Source organism: Centropristis striata, chromosome 8 (assembly GCF_030273125.1).
Source record: "Centropristis striata isolate RG_2023a ecotype Rhode Island chromosome 8, C.striata_1.0, whole genome shotgun sequence".
In the NCBI taxonomy this organism is placed as follows: domain Eukaryota; kingdom Metazoa; phylum Chordata; class Actinopteri; order Perciformes; family Serranidae; genus Centropristis; species Centropristis striata.
The window spans coordinates 37,500,059-37,519,962 of NC_081524.1; the positions used below are offsets into that span (position 1 = coordinate 37,500,059).

General features: G+C 36.7%; 1 protein-coding gene across 1 annotated transcript in view; it reads right to left on the bottom strand.

The window, feature by feature from the left end:
- The window catches only part of lars2 (leucyl-tRNA synthetase 2, mitochondrial), a 64,107-nt gene that overhangs the window by 35,061 nt on the left and 9,142 nt on the right, over positions 1 to 19,904 (bottom strand). Inside the window, exons 3-7 of the mRNA XM_059338408.1 lie at positions 18,539 to 18,670; positions 4,433 to 4,524; positions 4,286 to 4,346; positions 3,258 to 3,347; positions 1,850 to 1,993 (exon numbers count right to left, since the gene is read on the bottom strand). Of these exons, the coding sequence (XP_059194391.1) occupies positions 1,850 to 1,993; positions 3,258 to 3,347; positions 4,286 to 4,346; positions 4,433 to 4,524; positions 18,539 to 18,670 (519 nt within the window). The remainder of the gene's footprint in view (positions 1 to 1,849; positions 1,994 to 3,257; positions 3,348 to 4,285; positions 4,347 to 4,432; positions 4,525 to 18,538; positions 18,671 to 19,904) is intronic.

Sequence of the window (19,904 nt, forward strand, 5' to 3'; positions counted from 1 at the left end):
TGTGGAGTAATAATATGCAGTCATCTGTGTCCTGGAACAAACAATATGGTTACAATTCATGAGGAAACTGTCTCAGTACAACCTGACAGTTAAACTGATGGCTGTTGGGTAAATATTTTCTGAAGTTAATGTTGTCTAACAGATTCCGACACGTGTACAGGCAAGCGGAGAAACGCACACACGGGAAATCACAGTCCAATTACAGCGTTTCTTATTTGACACGCTGCGGTTTCACACGGTCCTCCTTTCGCTCCGTCTGTCTTTCTCACTTCTTTTCCCTAACACCTTCCTCTTCCTTCCTTCCTTCCCACTTCTCTATTCGTTGGAGAAAATTAGAAATGCAGGAACACATTGTCGCAGTGGGCCGATTCCACCTCCTCTCACACCTCTGACACGGACAAGCATGGGCGACTTCAGCGCTGCAGCTAAAAGCGGCTGAAAAAAAAAAGATTCTGGACGAGCTGATGTTTTAATCCAAATGACTAAACTGGCAAATCAACAAACTCTCAAAGGACAAATGAGTGTTTCTGCATGTTTAACCCATTTATAAGAAACCACAGGTATTTTTCATTATTTCCAACAATTTTTCACAGCAAAGAGGGAGTTCTTAGATTGATTTCACACCTCCCAGACAGGCTATGATTTCTATTTTATTTCAGTACAGTATGACAATCCACTCACACTAAAAACTTGCGTATATATGCTATACTTTACTCTGCCTCTCCTTCACTTGCCAATGACTCACTATAGTTAAATTAACAAGTAGATCGAATCAGATTAGTTGATGTTCGAGTCATCTTTCTCTGTCTTTTTCTGATTTTTTTTTCCTTTGTAGTTGTTTTTTATGTCACTTTGTAATAGATTTTGTCTTTTTGTAGCCATATTTTTTGTCTGTGATTGTTTTTCACCTAATGGTAGTTGTTTTGCATTTCTTTATAGTCATTTTGTCTCTCTTTGCAGATGTTTTATGTTTTTTTTTTTCTTCCCTTTGAGTCTGTTGCTGGTTGTGCATGTCTCTTTGAGGAGGTGAAGGCCAGGCGGCCCCTAGCCTGTGGCCCATTCAGTAATCGATCAATGGTTTTGGACTGTAGCTTGGAAAAATGAGGCATTCAAATATTTCCCCCTTGGCTTTTCTAAATTGCGATGAGCAGACCAAACTAATAAAGAAAATAGGCAGATTATTGGACAATTATTGCAGCCCCTAAAATGTGAAGAAAGAAATTCACGCAATTTTACCAAATCTCGTCTCAAAGTAGAAAATGATTAATTCCAGCTGAAATATTAATTGTCTGCAAGTCACAGGTCTGGGGAAAAAGTCAAGTGCTTTCTACATCCTGCATAAAACGAAAGACCTTTTCTCCTCCAGGAGCACCCTGTGCAGTGTGTGTGTGTAAGCGCACGCACACATCTAATAATGCACATGCATGTTCTGCATGTAAAATGCATGAGCCTGTCTTTGTGTGATTCATATCACAAGTCCACGGGCGGTAAATCTGCCCTGCAGCAGGGTTTGTGCCGAGCTTCTCATCAGCCGGCCGGCCGGCCGGGCCGCCTGGTGGCATTACTCCGACTCCACTGGTCTCTCTTCACTTGGTCGCGAGACGCCACAAATGATGGTGTCCAGGGGTCTGATTGCAGAACGAGACAGGCAGGGATGCAGCTGCTGCTACTGAAGTGTCAGCCATGATTGTTATCAGAGGGGTCCGCTGCTCATTTTGGCCTGCATGAGGCTGCTGGCCAGCCATTCAGACGCCACTTATGACGTACATACACATATAAAGGGCTCTCTCTCTCTCTTGCTCTCTCTTTTGCACCCACACACACACACACACACACACCAAAACCATACCTTGGCATAGTTTGTGGTCTTGATGAACCATTGTGTGAGCAGCTTTTGCTCCACCAGGGCGCCAGACCTCCAGGAGCGCCCATTTACATCCACCTGCTCATCAGCCAGCACCGTCTGATCAACAGGGTCCCAGTTCACCACAGCCTGGAGAACACACATGGGTGGTTGACGTGACGCTCAATTTTTGTGTTCCCAGTGACAAATATTACTAAAATTTGATAATATTTCATTAAAATTAATGTTTTAATATGCAGTTCATTCTTCTACATCTAATCCATCTGCAAACAATGAGTATCGTTCTTCAACTATGCAAATATTCTGTTTTGAACATGACATTTGTCCACCGGTGCAACTGTCCTAGGTAGCATTACTTATCTTAAAACAACTGTAATTTAATGAAAAATTAATCTAAATACATTAAAATACTTGAATGCATGTCATACGAGTGTTTACTTAATGAATCGAGAGGATATAAGTGTTAAGGTCCCTATGTAGAGTTATTATGACACATTACATTTTGTCCGCAAAACTGGTGTCCTCCTGGAGCAACGCCATTATGTCGATATATAAAACAGGCATTAATGTGACCACCCCATTACTGAGAGGGGTCCTTCCAGAATCAGGAAGGACAGAAGACATCTCTGGAGCAGGTGGACTGCACACAAGATCACTTCTGTCTCAAATATTTGCATAATATTACTATTTCCATGCAGTGTTGGAACTGGTCATCTTTGGTACAACGCAGTTTAAGTATTGATCTGAATATTTTTATCAATTTACATTGATTGATCATTGAAAATAATGTAAATTGATAAAAAATATTCATGACTAATATGCCTTGGGCTTATCTATCTTATCTGTCCAACATTCTCTGAATTAAATAATGACATTCTTTATTTTGTTGCACCGGTGGATACATTTTAGGACTACCACACCAAAAAGTTAATAATATGCTAAATATATGAAGAATTAGAAATGGACACATTCAGTTTTGAATTATTCACATATAAGGGAATATAATTGTATGTCATTTGACATGTATTTTTGAATTATTCTTTTTTTCACTTTGAATTTGAGTTCACGTTAACCACACACACACAAAAGCGGATGAGCACACACACACACACACACACACACACACACACACACACACACAATTTAAATGAAAACGCATAGCTTAAGAAGTAGCTTGGATTTAATAGACTGACCAAAGGCTTATTTCAAGGTCGTCCCATTTCATTAAACATAATCAAAGGGCTTCCACCAAGCTCTCCTCTTTTCAATTCATTCATTTTCTTCCAAGAGTAACGGGTGAGCTGCCTCAATCATTTCTGTAACTGTCAGCGACCTCCAATCTCAACCAATCATATTATTCTTTCCAAAAGAAAGTCTGAAAGACCGTTCCTACCTCTTTCTGATACGCCAGTCCTGCTTCAAAGAGCTTTACAAACAGATACTGTGTCCACCTGTAGTAGTCTGGAAGGCAAGTGGTCACTTCCTGTCAGGAAAGTCAGAGTCATGTCAACAGTGCACAAGAGAGCAACCAGACCTAAAATCTGAGCAAGCTAAAAAAACAAATAAAATCTGATCACACTCAAAAAAATAATTAAGCCAAAATCGTGGACTTTATGTAATTTAATTACATGTAAATTTTCCATGTAATTTTGTTACATACGTTGAATGTAAAAGGTCAAATTAAATGCAATGTTTTTCTTTCATTTAAAAGTAATATAGATAAATTAAATGACATAAATGCAAATTTCTACAAAAACTTAATGTGTAAATTTACTTAAAGTTTATGTATACTTTTACATAAACCTTATGAGTTTATTCAATATTACATATAAAGTTAAAGAGACATAAAGTCAATACAAAGTAAAGCTTATTAAGATCATAACTCATATACAACAACTTCCTTACTTACTACTAATAAGCAATAATTCTGAGGTTATTGAGGGAAAACTCTTAGTTAATGTCTTACTGGTTGTATAATAAGGCCATGTAGAATAAGCCAATAATAACTACTTAATAATGACTAATTAAGAGACAATATGTTACTTATTTGCTTGCTAATAAGCAACTAATTAATGTTGAATATGTGTTCCCTAAACAGTAATCTGTTGCCCCAATTTGGTGCTTAATGTTAATAAAGAAACTTTTTCATAACTGCTTGCGTATGAGATGCTTGAATAAACTCGTTTATGTAAAAGTATACATAAACTAAGTAAATTTACACATTAAGTTTATGTAGAAATTTGCATTAAAGTTATTTAATTTATCTATATTACTTTTAAATGAAAGAAAAACATTGCATTTAATTTGACCTTTTACATTCAACTTATGTAACAAAATTACATGGAAAATTTACATGTAATTAAATTACATAAAGTCCACGTTTTTGGCTTAATTATTTTTTTGAGTGCAGTTTGAACTCACCCGGTCCCAGTTAAAGCAAAGGCCGAGACTATCCAGCTGCTCCCGCATGGACTGGATGTTACTGAGGAGACGGCACACAACAGCAACATTAAGGCACAATGTATAAACAATGAGAACTCAGAAGAGCAGATGTGAGACCTCCACTACCTTTTAGTCCACTCCTCTGGGTCCAGTCCTCTCTCAATGGCTGCATTTTCTGCTGGAAGTCCAAAAGCATCCCAACCCATCGGATTCAACACCTGTGGATGCAGTTAGGAGCTCTGGATTAGTGCTGAAATAATTGGTGTAAACTGCAGTTTTGAAAATTTTCAAGTAATTTAACATGCAATAAATATGAAATATTCGTTTTTTTAAACTCTTAAATCTGGAAGATCTGCCGTTTCATTGTTTTTTTAATTATTATTATTGTAAATTAAATATGTTGACAAAAATTAACTTTATTAATTTTTTGACCTTTTATAGACTTTTTTATTTTTTATTTTATTGTATTCATGCATATTTTATTTTGTGCGGGCAGTACATTTTACATTTTATTTTATTTATTTTTATCCCATTTTTCATTTATTTTATCTTATTGCATCTTACTGTTCTATTGTTTACTACATCTCTTTATATTGTGTTATCTATTTATTGTTTGTGCAGCACTTTGGAAACCTTGTGTTTGCTAAAATTGTGCTATATAAATAAAGTGGATTGGATTGGATTGGATAAATGATCAAATAGAAAAACAGACAGATTACGCCTGTATCAATTCCATTTGAAGTTTGTTTTTACAGGAAACTCTACTTAAACTCAAAGATAATCTCTACACACGTTTCAAGACAGGAAAATACTGAATAATTAAACTGTGTCTGAAAGTTCAATCACCATCTTAAAGATTCTAAAAAACATCATCTACCGTCATTGAAAAGTCCAAAATCTATTAATACAAAACTAGAAACGTGCGAAAAAATATATATATATATTTTCAGAAGTTTATCTGCTGGAAACAGGATGTCTCCTGCTTCATTAAAAGTCAATTCTCAGAGTATATGCACAAGCTTCAAGTTGCCTACTGGACCATGACTGGCTGCCAAAACTAGTCATTAAATTATGCCCTTACATACACTTATTAACCTGGGATTTAAGGTGAGCACAGGGAAACCTTTCCAAGCTGTCTAGTGATGTTGACTGGAGAGAGAGAGAGAGATTACAAAGAATGACTTCTTTATTTCTACCTCCAACAAGGAGGTTATGTGTTTGGTTTGGAACAAGATTATTAAAAACTACTGGCCCAATATGGAAAAATTGGGTAGAGTACATAAAATCAATTAGATCTGACTTTATCTGAGATGACCATCATTAGAAGGAAAAGTACCCTGGTTCATAGCTACAGAAGTTGAAAAGTTATGCTTTTTTATTGGGGTTTTTTTTGCTTATTTTTATTTCTAAAATTTTGCTACACTGGAACAAAATGCTGTTTGATTAGTCATAATTTTTGGATGACTACTATTTCAGTTGCACAATTTTATTGGAGTGAATAAAAATGTAAAGTTAATTTATATCTGATCCAAGATGAAAGATGGCAAGTGTAATCTGAAGATGTATCATTGGAGGGGTTTGATTTAGGTAAACCAGATGTATGCAAAATGTTTGTTAAAATGTTCAATAAAAAGAAAGTTACAAAAAAAAAAAACTACTGGCCCAAATTTTATGAAACTTGGAATAAGGGTGTTGCATGGGGCAAAGAAGAACCCATTACATTTTAGAGCAGATCCAAATAACTGGTGGATACTCACTTTAATATTAATAATATTGTGAGATAGGACGTGGTCTTGGCAGAGGTACACTACTGGTCAAAAGTTTTAGAACACACCAACTTTTCCAGAATTTAATTGAAAATGATGCAGTTTAATGTCTCAGTGTACTACTAAATTAATGCACATTTGCAACATTTAAAATTCTTTATTGAGCATGATAGTGTTTTGAAAGTAAGAAAAAGATTCAAAATCACATTTTATGTTGGACTAAAGGACTAAAAAAGACACAAAATGACCAAAAAAGACACAAAATGACAAAAAAAGACACCAAAAGACACCAAAAGACACAAAATGACTAAAAAAAGACACAAAATGACCAAAAAAAGACACAAAATGACTAACAAAGACATGAAAAGAATAAAAAAAAATGGACAAAATAGCCCAAGACTCCATAGAGTTAAGTTGTTAACCCACTTCTTATTCCCTGAAAAAAGGCCTACTTGTATAATTCTGAAATGTTCATTCTTTTACAGTTTTGGTTAACCTTACCTTTTTTTATTTACCTCTGGCAGTTCACCAGTTACTTTTGTACCCTTTCAAGCTGTTCATTTGACTTGAACTGCTTGAATTTCAATAGAAAACTGGAAAAATTGGGCTGTTCTAAAAATTTTGACCGGTAGTATATGTGCTCTCCAAATGTCCTTCTAGTTAGACACGTGATGAGGATTTATGCAAACAGTAACAGTAAAAATTGTAGGAAGTAATTCATTCTGCAAAACAGCAGCAGGTTCTCCTGCTGCAGCACATGTTGACCCGCTGTATGATAATGTTCCTGCTGTGATCTCAACTCCATTACACATAGTTGTTATTAACTCAACTTGTAACGTAGTTAGATTGAATTAGTAATATTGCGTGCAATCTGTTGCCTCAATTTTATTGAGTAGCTATTATTTATCTTTTTTTACAGTGTACCTTTCCCAAAGCAGGTTTAAAATCTGATGTTTTCCCCAAATTTCTTTGCATTTCATATTTATCTGATATTTAGTTAAATATGTCCAAGGCGTTATAAATATTCCTTAGTTCACAGAGGATCATGGAATCAAATCATCGGTTTGAATGATTTTACCCAACAAGCTATAAGGATAAAGCATCTAATTAAGTCAAAACACCCATAAGGACAAAATTAGTGTCAGCTTTATCAAAAAAGAATAATGAAAAATAAGCAAACAAATAAATAATCAAGCTGCACAATTAATTCTTACTAAATCAAGGTGATTTCTGCCAATGAAGTGCACATTTATGCCAACAGTAACAGTAAAAATTGTAGGAAGTAATTAATTCTGCAAAACAGCACCAGGTTCTCCTGCTGCAGCACACGTTGACCCGCTGTATGATAATGTTCCTGCTGTGATCTCAACTCCATTACACATAGTGGTTCATGCACTGTAAACCCAGATTTTGTTTCTAATTAAACTTCCGAGTGATCATTACTTATTCTTTTATGTTTTTTAAAACCCTGCTATAATTACTAAACAACATTAGTTGCTTGTACTATTTAGCTGAAATATTCATTGCACTAATCATGTTTAGCAGAGATAACTTGGTATGTTTACTTTCATAAGAAAAGGGAGGGGTCTAATTCAAAAACGTGCCTGGTCACGTGATAAGGCCAGCGTCTTGGAACTGACTCCACGGTGCTCTACACTTGGCGGGACGAGCACAGGCATCGGCGGCAGACGGACTCTGACCAGGAAACAACTTTACCCCAAGTGGAACGGTTAGTATGTAAAATAATTGTTCACGCAGCTTTTTTTCTGTCGAATGATACTGTTTGAACGTGTGCATGGTGTTAATACATGCTTATAGCAGACTAATGCTAGCTAATGTCTACTCAAAATAGTGTCAGCTACCATGTTGAAGTTAGCTTAGTGTTAACAGTCTGAGGATTTCCACCGGGCGAGTAAAGGCTCCACCGCGGTTTTGCTCCGTCCTCTGCTCGGCGTCAATTCCCACCGGGCACGGAGCGGCCGCGGATTAAATAGAAATGCTACGGACTGAAAGCACAGCGGAGCGCCGCGGCTGGGACACTGCTGTTCCGCGGCGCCCGGTGGGCGGAGCGGCCGTTACGCGCCCGGTCGAAATCATTCGAGGTTGTATCATTTATATTTCCGTCACTTTACGTTTATTTTTACATAATTTATTTTAAAATATCTATTTTTAATATATATTTCTGTCATTTTACGCGGTAGAAGATCGGTTCAACCGCTGTCAGGGTAAAGGAGTGTAGCAGGCGCTGTGGAGGTGTTTATGTTGTGGACACTTGACCTCCTTGACCACGCTCTTTTCCCCCGCTCGCTCACTCTCACACACAGGCTTGTTTACATACTGGTTTTCCCTGTAACACTGACCTCGGTTCGGTTCTATTACCAACAGTGACATTGTTGAGCTAAAAGTTTTCTTGTTCTCTATTTTTCCAGATCCTTGTGTAAAGATGCATATGAGAAGGTGAGGTAATGACTTACAGACTGAACATTTTAAATTATATAGTGGACATTCATGGATGTTTTTCAGCACTAAGTTGCAGATGGCTTAGCTGCCTTGTATAGTTCAGTTGAGTTAGTTTTTTTGTTCTCTGTATTTTTCAGGTGTTCATGGAGTTCAGCAGGATCGTGGGCAAGAACCTCAAGCAGGAATTCTTTGAGAGCATCGATCGGCACGCTCCCCATCTCCTCGAGTTTTTTGGATCGAAGAGAGGGAATGTTGGGCAGTTGTTGATACAGAATCCACAACAGACCAGGGTTGGTCCATACACTTTATGTACTCATATCATAGTCCTACTCCATTAGTTGTGTAATTCAATGCAAACATTGCTTGGTTGGTTAAGCTTTCTCATAGATCATTATTAGCTATCTAACTTGTGTTATTGTGTTTAATTCCCAAAAGACTACAGAGCCAACTGCGATCCGGACAAAGGAGCTCAGGGGGCTTCCTATCATCCTTGGGGACGACCCCACAAACTTCTTCAAAGCAGGTTTTGTAAGTAAGCTCTTGCTTTCTTATAGTTTTCACCATGAACCTCTTATATTGATTAAAGTTGTTTTTGAAATGAGAAATCTAATGTAATGACTGTTCTTCTGTTATTCTTTGTTAAGGACTCTGATGCCGATGATTCCTTTCACGACCTTGACATTGGGATACTTCTCACTGAGCATGATGGTTCTGTGCTCACATCTTCCCAGCATCTCAGTCCAACCTCGCTGAAAATCATCATTGAGGGACAACTTGTGAAGGACAACATTCAAGATCTGCCAAAAGCAATGTGCATTCTGTTTGGACTCCATCTTAACTACCCCAAGACTATGAAGCGTACATTTCAGTTCATCCAACAGCTATTGCTCTCGTTGGGCCACACTGACCTAAAGCCAAAGCTACAGACTTTGAAAAATCAGCTTGCAATGTAAAGATATGTCAAGTTTTACCACTTTATTCTCCGGGGACATCCAGGTTTTTTTTCTTGTAAGTTTGACACATTCAACACCCACACACTCAACACACACAAACAACACAGGCACATACAGCACCCACACACACATTTAACACACAAACAACACAGGCACATACAACACCCACACAAAACTGTTTCAATTATTTGAAATGACCTTTTTCAGGTTCATCTTTTTAAGTTGAACATGTTGAGGTCATAACAAGTTTGCCTGTCTTTTGCCATTTTTCTTAAAAATAAAATGCATTGGAACATTAAGAGGTGTTTTTTTTTAATTTCCATCCAATTTAATTGAAACAATTTTTCATACGGTATTTAAAAAAAATTCAAAACTAAATGAGAGGAAAATACAGTAATTGTAATAAATGATAAGTATCAATAACTAGTCATATTAGCTAGTTTTAGCTAATGATTTTGAGTACACACTACTAATAAATATAAATAATAAACTTAAGGTTCCGTGTTAATACAACTTAACATATTTAGTTTTAGCTTGGTAAAAGGTTAGAGTTCCATGTTAATACAACTCAACATATTTAGTTTTAACTTGTGTAAAAACTAAAGTGGTATAGGGCAACGGGTTTCCACGCGATTTGCGAGTAAAGTCAACTAATCCGGGTTAACAGTGTGCATGCAGAGTAACGACAATTTTCATGTAATTGCAGCTTTTACGTAATGTAAAAAACAAGTGGAAAGCAAGGTTGCCCTTCAAATGGAATATAAGGATGTGACATCTCCATACAAATTATTTAGTAAGCTGTTTTTACACCCAATTTCCACTATAACATCACAACCCGCTGTCACTTTTTCCCTCTTTGTCTGCTTTCTCCCTGTGTCCTTCTATACTTTGAATCCACATCACCGTCTCGCATACACCCTCCTTAACATAAATCCCGACGACGTCTCTTTCACTCATCTCGTTTTCCCCTCAGCGCTTCGTCTGTGTTTTTCTGCTCGCTGAGAGAGAGAAACAAGATGAAAGCACAGGAGTGGAAGGCGTGAGTAAAGTAGAGGAGAAGCAGAGTGACAAGGAGTCGAGGACTGGAGAGGATCATTGCACGGACTCTAACGGGTCTGATGTTTCAGACGAATTGGTATCCTTGGTAACTGCATGGGCCTCATTTGTAAAGCCGAGTGCTGGATGGTATTAGGCTAAGAGCGCTCGGCTCAGCAGACCACTGTGACTGCTCAGGAGGGATACAGGCACACTGAGAGCCACAGACAGCCGATGTGAATAACAAAGCAGAGAAAACATGCGCCTCATTAGGATGGATACAGTTAGGGCTGGGCGATATGGCCCTAAAAGAATATCACGATATTGCAGGCTATATTTGCGATAACGATATTCTTGACGATATTAGGAAATACTTAAAAAGATAGAAAAATATGATTTTTTTGTAGTCTGTATAAATAATAAAAAATCTAAAATGTAGTTTGAAGTGCAAACCTTAACAGTTGCCAAATACAAAAAAATGTACTCTTGACTTAGGTGTTCTGGGGGCATATTTTAATGACATTTTGTGAAGGAGAATAAAGGTTCTTGCATGTTTTATTTAAGGCATCTTATTTTGACAGTCTTCTTGTAAATTCTGTGGTGGATTCTCTTAACACACTGTGCTCTTATTTTGAAAGCTGCATGTGTTTAGCGACAGGGAGTAAGTAGCTTTTTGTGATTAAAACAACTTTAACCACTACATCAAGAAGTAGGAACGCTGCCAATATCATGATATGCATTTCTTTTAACCACAAAAAAAATATACCGATATTATCATGAACGATACGATATGGCACACCCCTAGATACAGTACTACGCTGCTCATTCAGTGTAAATAGTCCATTAAAGTGAGACAGTATTCATGAGGGACCGGCTGTGATGGACAGGCTGCGTTAGTGAGCCGCAATTCTCAAAGTTCAAAGACAGCAGCCTCGGCAAATTATCTTTTCACTGCTGATAGCTTCAGCTCCACTTATCCTTCTGTCAACACAAAGCGTGAATGCCAGTCCGACTCTTCACCAACCTGTTATCATGGAGACTCTCAGCACATTCAGAGCCTGAGTGACAAGAGGCGGTGGAAGATGGACGTGGGAGTCAGTAAAGGCACATTTTATGGCAGTCTGTCCGCTGTAATGTGGAGCGAGCCGGTGCCAAGCTGAGACAGATACATCACTGACGACAACAGGGAGGGTCTGCAGGATGATTTTGTGAATGTGAGGCCACTCTGCTACATGCAAGTGTCCGCCCACGCAGCTCCAGCTAGAAGCCTGCCAGCTCTGACTGCAACTCCTGTTTTCTCATCACGCCAATCGATTCTTACCTAAACAACTCGGGTAATCACTTCAACTGCTATGTCTTGTTAAGTTGCACCATTTTACACAGAAGCCCATGTGAAAATGACCAAAAAAAGACACAAAATGACTAAAAAAGACACAAAATGACTAAAAAAAGACACAAAATGACTTTAAAAAAGACACAAAATTACTAAAAAAAAAAGACCAAAAAAAGACACACAATGACCAAAAAAAGACACAAAATGACTAAAAAAGACACAAAATGAGAAGACAGAATTACCAAAAAAAACCCACAGAAGACACAAAATGACCAAAAAAAGACACGAAATGACTAAAAAAGACACAAAATGACTAAAAAAAGACAAAATTACTTTAAAAAAGACACAAAATGACTAAAAAAGACCAAAAAAAGACACACAATGACCAAAAAAAGACACAAAATGACTAAAAAAGACACAAAATTACTTTAAAAAAGACACAAAATGACTAAAAAAGACCAAAAAAAGACACACAATGACCAAAAAAAGACACAAAATGACTAAAAAAGACACAAAATGAGAAGACAGAATTACCAAAAAAAAAACCCACAGAAGACACAAAATGACCAAAAAAAAGACACAAAATGACTACAGAGACTACAGAGCAAAGGATAGGAAAAGAAGAGCAATTTTCTATAATCTATATCTATAATCTAATCTATCTAGAATGATTTATTTCATATCATTTTGTACATTTTCTCATATACTGCAGCTTTAGTCGTATCTAGCCATGCAGATAGTGTTGATTTAAAGAAATAGTTTGACATTTTCGGATACATACTTCACTCACTTTGGAGGTGAATGAGTTTGCTCTTTTTCACAACATTGAAAAAAAAAATTTGTCAACAGCAAGTTGATTAATTTGAATCAAGGTAACAGTCTGTTTCAATTATTCATCTGTTGGTGGCTGGTATCGTCAGCCAGAAGCTGTTATAAATTGACTTTTTATCCAGTGTTAAGACAACATTTCTAAACTTTTTTGATCTTTTTGACTATATAACCAGATTAAGGATCTTAGACATTGATTATTTGCATCTTACATTTACATTTAGTCATTTAGCAGACGCTTTTATCCAAAGCGACTTACAGGAAGAATAAAAACAAACAATCAAGGTATAGTGCAATAAGAGCTATTAGTGCATCAATAAGTGCTAGTGACTATTCTTCTTCTGATTCTTTGAATTATCGTGTGGTGCTAGGAGAGAAGATGCTTTCTGAAGAGCTGGGTCTTAAGAATTCAGAAAAACAAGCTGAGCAAACGTGAGTAACAGCTCAGTGTTTTCATGTAAAAGTGCATTAATTCAGAATTTTTTTTTACAGATTTGGATCAGTGGGTCCATTTGTTTTGGAGAGGATGAGACCTCTGATAATTCTGCTACCGGTAAAAACCTCCTGAACGACGAACACTGAGGGAATCCTAACAGGGGAAGCTCACTGCAATAATGCCAGTGGTGGTGAAGGAAATAACTCCCATGATTCCACACTACACTGTAAAAAAGGTTTGTAGAAATAACAGTAAAACACTGTCAAATACATCAGAAATAGGGCATAAACTGAAAAATTGTATATCACTGTATTAGACGCTTTTAATTACCGTAAATCAAAGAATAGCACAAAACTTTTACTTTTTTTCTGTCATAAACTGGAAGAAACACACAGGTTTTAGGTAAAATATAAAATTTTCATGCAAAATTTGTGGAGAAATACCATGATGTATGAATTAATGACACAATTATCCTAAAAAATAACAGGATTATTCAGACTAAATCACAGTTTTTGCTGATATTTACATTTAAATTTAGAATAGAAAATCCACTCACTGTAATTTTTACGGTGAAGTTCTGGCAACCACAGCTGCCGGTATTTTTCCGTAAATTAAACAGATTATTTTTTACAGTGTACTTCCCAACATCACCAAACACTGTCTTATGTTATTGCTTTGATTAGGAGACCCTTGATAGCAGAAAATTACATATTATGCGTACTACTTCTTTGCCTTTAGCAGTGCATTTATGCTTTTACAGTCATCCAATTACAGACATGCACATTCTGCCGCAGAAGCCTTCACAAACGAGATTTTGGTCACAATCTATTGATATGATGCAGAACAATAGGAACATTGAGTTAATATAACATTGTTATATTCTATGATTAAAAAAAAAACAGAGCTTCACACATTAAATACACCTTATTATAAAGCGTTACCTGAATTTATTGTCTTTTACAGTATTAGTTTGGCTTTTAATACAGCTTTATTTATTTGCATATCTGTCTAATTATTGACTGTCTGCCTTTTTTAGTGAATTCTTTTATAAGTTTTATGATTAAAAAATATAATAATAATTATTATTATTATATTATTATTATAATTTTATCTGTTTTCCATCTGTTTTCTGCCGCAGAAGCCTTCACAAACAAGATTTTGGTCACAATCTATTGATATGCTGCAGAACAATAGGAACACTGAGTCTGGGTATAACATTGTTATATTCTATGACTTTAAAAAAAACAGAGCTTCACACATTTAATACACCTTAAAAGCAGGAAAATAGCTCCAGGGTGCGACAATCGATGGAGTGTGCCTTCCTTAATTAACTAGTGAAGAGAGTAGACTGTGTGCATACGGCGGAACAAGATTCGCTTTCTGACAGATGCTGAGAGGAAGTAAGTACACTCCTGGGCAGGACGTAGTTGCCAGTCATGTGAAACCATGTTTCTGTTTGGGGAGAGACCAAACAGAAACAGAAGAGGAAAATCCACAAGGAAAAGTAAAGGACAGATTTTGCGTATACACCTGCCTCTCGTCAGTGAAAGGACAGGGATGGAAGAAGTGAACTGGGGGTTATAATCTGAGGGGTGAGTTCAATCTAAAACATCAGCGGGCACGTACAACATTAAAAAGTTTTTGTCCTTCAGTTTGTGGAGTGAGGCTGTGGAACAGACTCAAGCAATGTCCATGCATGATCCAGTTTAAAAAGCGGTACAAACACATGGTTTTAACAAGGTACAGGGAGGAAGAAGGGCTTTAACAACCGGGTGTTTTCATAAATTATAAATTATTCATGTATTTGTTTATGTAATCTATTTATTAAAAAAAAAATATTTTTGTAAATATGTATTATTTAAATATGTATGTTTAGGGGGAAAAAAAGTGTTAATTGAGTAGTGGAGAAGGGGTAGGTTTAAATAAGCATATGCTTCATCGAACCTGGTCTCACAGAAATCCGTGAAATAGCCACGGATTTCACTTAACTCAAAATCTGTGGAATAATCACGGAAACGCTCAAATTTCCGTGAAACTGACACAGATTTCGCTACAATGCAAGTTAATGACAGTCATATCCCGTGGCTATTCCAACATACAAGGTGATTATGTACATTCACTGAGTGAAGATTTAGAAAATAAAACATATATTTCACGCTAGAAATGTGATCAAAATCCATTTTTATGCAGAAACTAAGTCAAAATATTGATTTTTTTCACTAAAAAATGCTACAATGCAAGTTACAGACAGTCATATCCCGTGGCTATTCCATGGATATTTGTTCCTATTGGTTTGTTCCAAGTCATGTGACTTTCAAGGTCCCAGCGGTCAGAACAAAAAACATGGCGGACAGTTCTCTCATTTTTAGTGAAAAATCAATATTTTGACTTAGTTTCTGCATAAAAATGGATTTTGATCACATTTCTAGCGAGAAATATATGTTTTATTTTCTAAATCTTCACTCAGTGAATGTACATAATCACTATGTGTATGTTGGAATAGCCACGGGATATGACTGTCATTAACTTGCATTGTAGCGAAATCCGTGTCAGTTTCACGGAAATTTGAGCGATTCCGTGGCTATTCCACGGATTTTGAGTTAAGCGAAATCCGTGGCTATTTCACGGATTCCTGTGAGATCATGTTGGCTTCATCCTACTCCTTTTCAGACATGTTGCGTTCACATTACAGCGTTTGTTTTGACTATTGCTATTTTTTGTTTTGTTTTGATTATTCTCATTGGATGTATTTGTTTTTGTGTTTACTTTGTTGTGTTACTCGCACATGTTCGAAATAAAAGCTGAACTGAACTGAACTCAGGTTGTCACTGTCGTGTCCGAAGGTGTGTGTGACAGCAGGAGAATGATCCGCCTGACGGAAAACAGCTCACAGCTTCATCAGCAGCAGCTGTGAAGACTCAAACTGAGTGCAGAATATCGACTGCAACACTTGATTTGAAACAGAGTGGTGTGTGGATTTTACACTGTATTAAATTATTCTGTAGTCATTTCATTTTACTTAATATATTTGTTGAACAACATGGTCTCACAGGAATCCGTGAAATAGCCACGGATTTGCTTAACTCAAAATCCGTGGAATAGCCACAGAATCACTCAAATTTCCGTGAAACTGACACGGATTTCGCTACAATGCAAGTTAATGACAGTCATATCCCGTGGCTATTCCAACATACAAAGTGATTATGTACATTCACTGAGTGAATATTTAGAAAATAAAACATATATTTCTCACTAGAAATGTGATCAAAATCTATTTTTATGCAGAAACTAAGTCAAAATATTGATTTTTTCACTAAAAATGAGAGAACTGTCCGCCATGTTTTTTGTTCTGACCGCCAGGACCTTGAAAGTCACGTGACTTGGAACAAACCAATAGGAACAAATATCCATGGAATAGCCACGGGATATGACTGTCATTAACTTGGATTGTAGCGAAATCCGTGTCAGTTTCACGGAAATTTGAGTGATTCTGTGGCTATTCCACGGATTTTGAGTTAAGCGAATCCGTGGCTATTTCACGGATTCCTGTGAGACCAGGTTCTTGTTAAAACATATTAAATATAAATGCGTCCTTGATTTTGAAGCAGTTATTTAAGTAATTTTAATATAAAAATGTTTGAGATAGAATCAACTTATTTTGATCACATTAAATATAATCTTTATGTGTATGTAATTCTAAATCAAGAGAATTTTGAATGAATCCAACACAATAGAATTAGTCCGTTTTTAATTGACAGGCACTTCCTGTTAAGTTGTTATTAACTCGACTTGTAACATAGTTAGATTTAATTAATAATATTGCGTGCAATCTGTTGCCTCAATTTTATTGAGTAGCTATTATTTATCTTTTTTTACAGTGTACCTTTCCCAAAGCAGGTTTAAAATCTGATGTTTTCCCCAATTTCTTTTGAAGAATTTCTTTGCATTTCATATTTATCTGATATTTATTTTGAGAAAGTTATTTTTAAAAATTAGTTTTAATGATTTTACCCAATAAGCTATAAGGATAAAGCATCTAATTGAGTCAAAACACCCATAAGGACAAAATTAGTGTCAGCTTTATAAAAAGAATAATGAAAAATGAGCAAAAAATTAAGTAAAATAATCAAGATGCACAATTAACAATAATTAATTTAAATAATAATAATTAATTCTTACTAAAGCAAGGTGATTTCTGCTAATAAAGTGCACATTTGCACGTCCTTGCAAATGTGCACTTTATTGGTGGAAATCAATACAACACAGTAAAAATCAATTACAGGTACGACAAGCACAGGAAAATCTAATTACATGCTCTGACGACAGTGTAAACTTTGGTCACATAATTGAAAGATAGTGGTGCCAGGAGGTATTATTACGCTGCTAATGGCACTTATGTTCTCCTCGCACAGGGTACATAATATAGTGTGTACTTACTATAACATTAATATGAGTAAGGAGATATGTAGCGTCACAGTGCAGTTAGAGTGTAAACAAAGGCTCCAGCAGGATAAACAGAGTTGATATTAATGATATTTTTCATAAACAGAGTGATGTAGAGTAGGCATAAACACATTAGATTGATGTAACAGTGCAGTAAGCCCTTTGAAGCTAAATGTCCTTGAGTATGAAAGCAGATATCAAGATACTATATTATGTTATGTACCAAAGGCAGATATTTCCATTATCTCTAAATGAAACACTGATGCGGTAGTGTGCTTTACCAGTGATATCATGGGAACAGACGAAACCTATTTTATAACCATTTAACCCATACAGGAAAGCAGATGCCTTACAATAATGGCCGTTTGCTGCAGAACAACATGATCCTCTAAGTGCCTCTGAGGGCGACAGATTATTTGTGAATTTGGGAAGAAAGTCAGTAGAGTTATCTATTTATCTGAACGAAAACGGGGGCCGTTAAGCCACAGAAAAGGACCTGTGTTGAGGGGCAGATAACGTACAATAGGGATTCCCAAAGTGTGGTGCGTGGACCCCTGGGGGTGCGCGAGATGAAAAATGTAATGGCGGTCTGATAATTACACAATTACATTTTTTCCCCCACACAATAAAGAAGTGTAAATAAACATTTCCTTTGTTTTACATTTTATTTTATTTATTTTTATCCCATTTTTAATTTATTTTATCTTATTGCATCTTGCTGAGTTCGAAAAGAAGAATTAATATAATGAATGAATGAATGAGTGTCAGTTCTTCTGCCTGTTTCTCCTGTTTACTGAAGCAGCTAAATGTCATTCGCCCATCATTCCTTTTATCAGTTACACTTGTGCTTTTCTTACTGTGACATGTCAGAAATGTCCTCCATCAGAAAGGCTTTAAACTCATGTACTTCATTTGACTTGTAATGGCAGAAAGTGTACTGACCTTGTTGCTTCAGGGAGGATAAAAGGAAACACATACCTGATGGCCTCTCATTCTCTGGAAGTGTCCCATTGTGTCACTGATGGTGTAAACTCTCACGTGGCCCATGTGCAGCCGCCCCGACGGGTACGGAAACATGGAGAGGACGTAAAACTTCTTCTTGTCAGAACTCTGCCAAAACAACAATCAAAAAAAATAATGTTCAGAGCTGTAAGAACCCAAGACCTACTTCTTTAGTCCGAGGGTTGGTGGTTCGATCCCTGACCGTCGCAGCCTACATGTCGAAGTATCCTTGAGCAAGATACTGAACCCCAAATTGCTGCGTTCATCGGTGTGTGAATGAATTCCCAATGGTGGCAGGTGGCACCGTTTAGGGTAGCCTCTGCCACCAGTATGAATGTGTGTGTAGGAGCCAATATTATGTTTAAGACAGTTTAGATTTTGTGAATTTTGTAGATTACAGCAGGTATTATATTGGTTTATTGCCTTTTATTGTGTAGTTGAAATTTACCACAGCACCTGAAGTAGGCCCTGCACATGCGCATTATTGTTCTGAAGGACTTGGTAAAAAGGTAAAAAAGGTGGATTAGCAGAGTGCTAATAGTTACAGAGAAAAAAGGTTTTTTGACCGTCATTTCAGATGTTACCGTTCTTTTTAGATGTTTCAGTTACTTCCTGATGTTTGTGGAACGTTGTGGAAAACCAAGAGAAGCTTGGATTGATGTGTATTAATGGAATACCTGGATTCTGCAACGATAAATAAACCAACAAAACTACGACCTGACTCCGGTCGTTTGTGAGTAATTAAGGAACAGTAACATACGAGTCGAGCCAGCTGTACCTGCCTACTGCTAATAAATTGAGTGGCTTTAGAATTAAGATTTACGCTTGCCACTACAGTGTGTTAAAGGACGAATGAGTCAGTCTGTAGTGTAAAGAGCTCTGAGTGGTCGCAAATCGACTAGAAAAGCGCTATATAAGTGCAGGTCCATTTACCATTTACCATTTACGTAGCTTAAGTTACATAGGTTAAGCATGTTACACACTTGACATGTTGACTTTTGGTTTCACATGGGACACGAACAATGCAGACTTTGATTACAATAAGGGGGTTCTTTTCTTCATCATCAGTCTGGCTTTTCTTGTGTAAAGGAAGCAGCATTAACCTGACGCCGCCCGGACAGAATAATTACTCATCACATACAGAGAGAGAGCACCGACTGAATTCTGGTGCGTGACTGTATGAGCCTCTAATAGTGTCTGATTACAGTGTCAGAACACAAAATGCGGCGGCGCTGATTATGGATGCTTTACGGTCACAACACCGTTACCACGGCAACACAGTAAGTACCGGTTACACCCAGCGATACATGATTACAGGAAACCTGAGCCATGAATTTTTCAA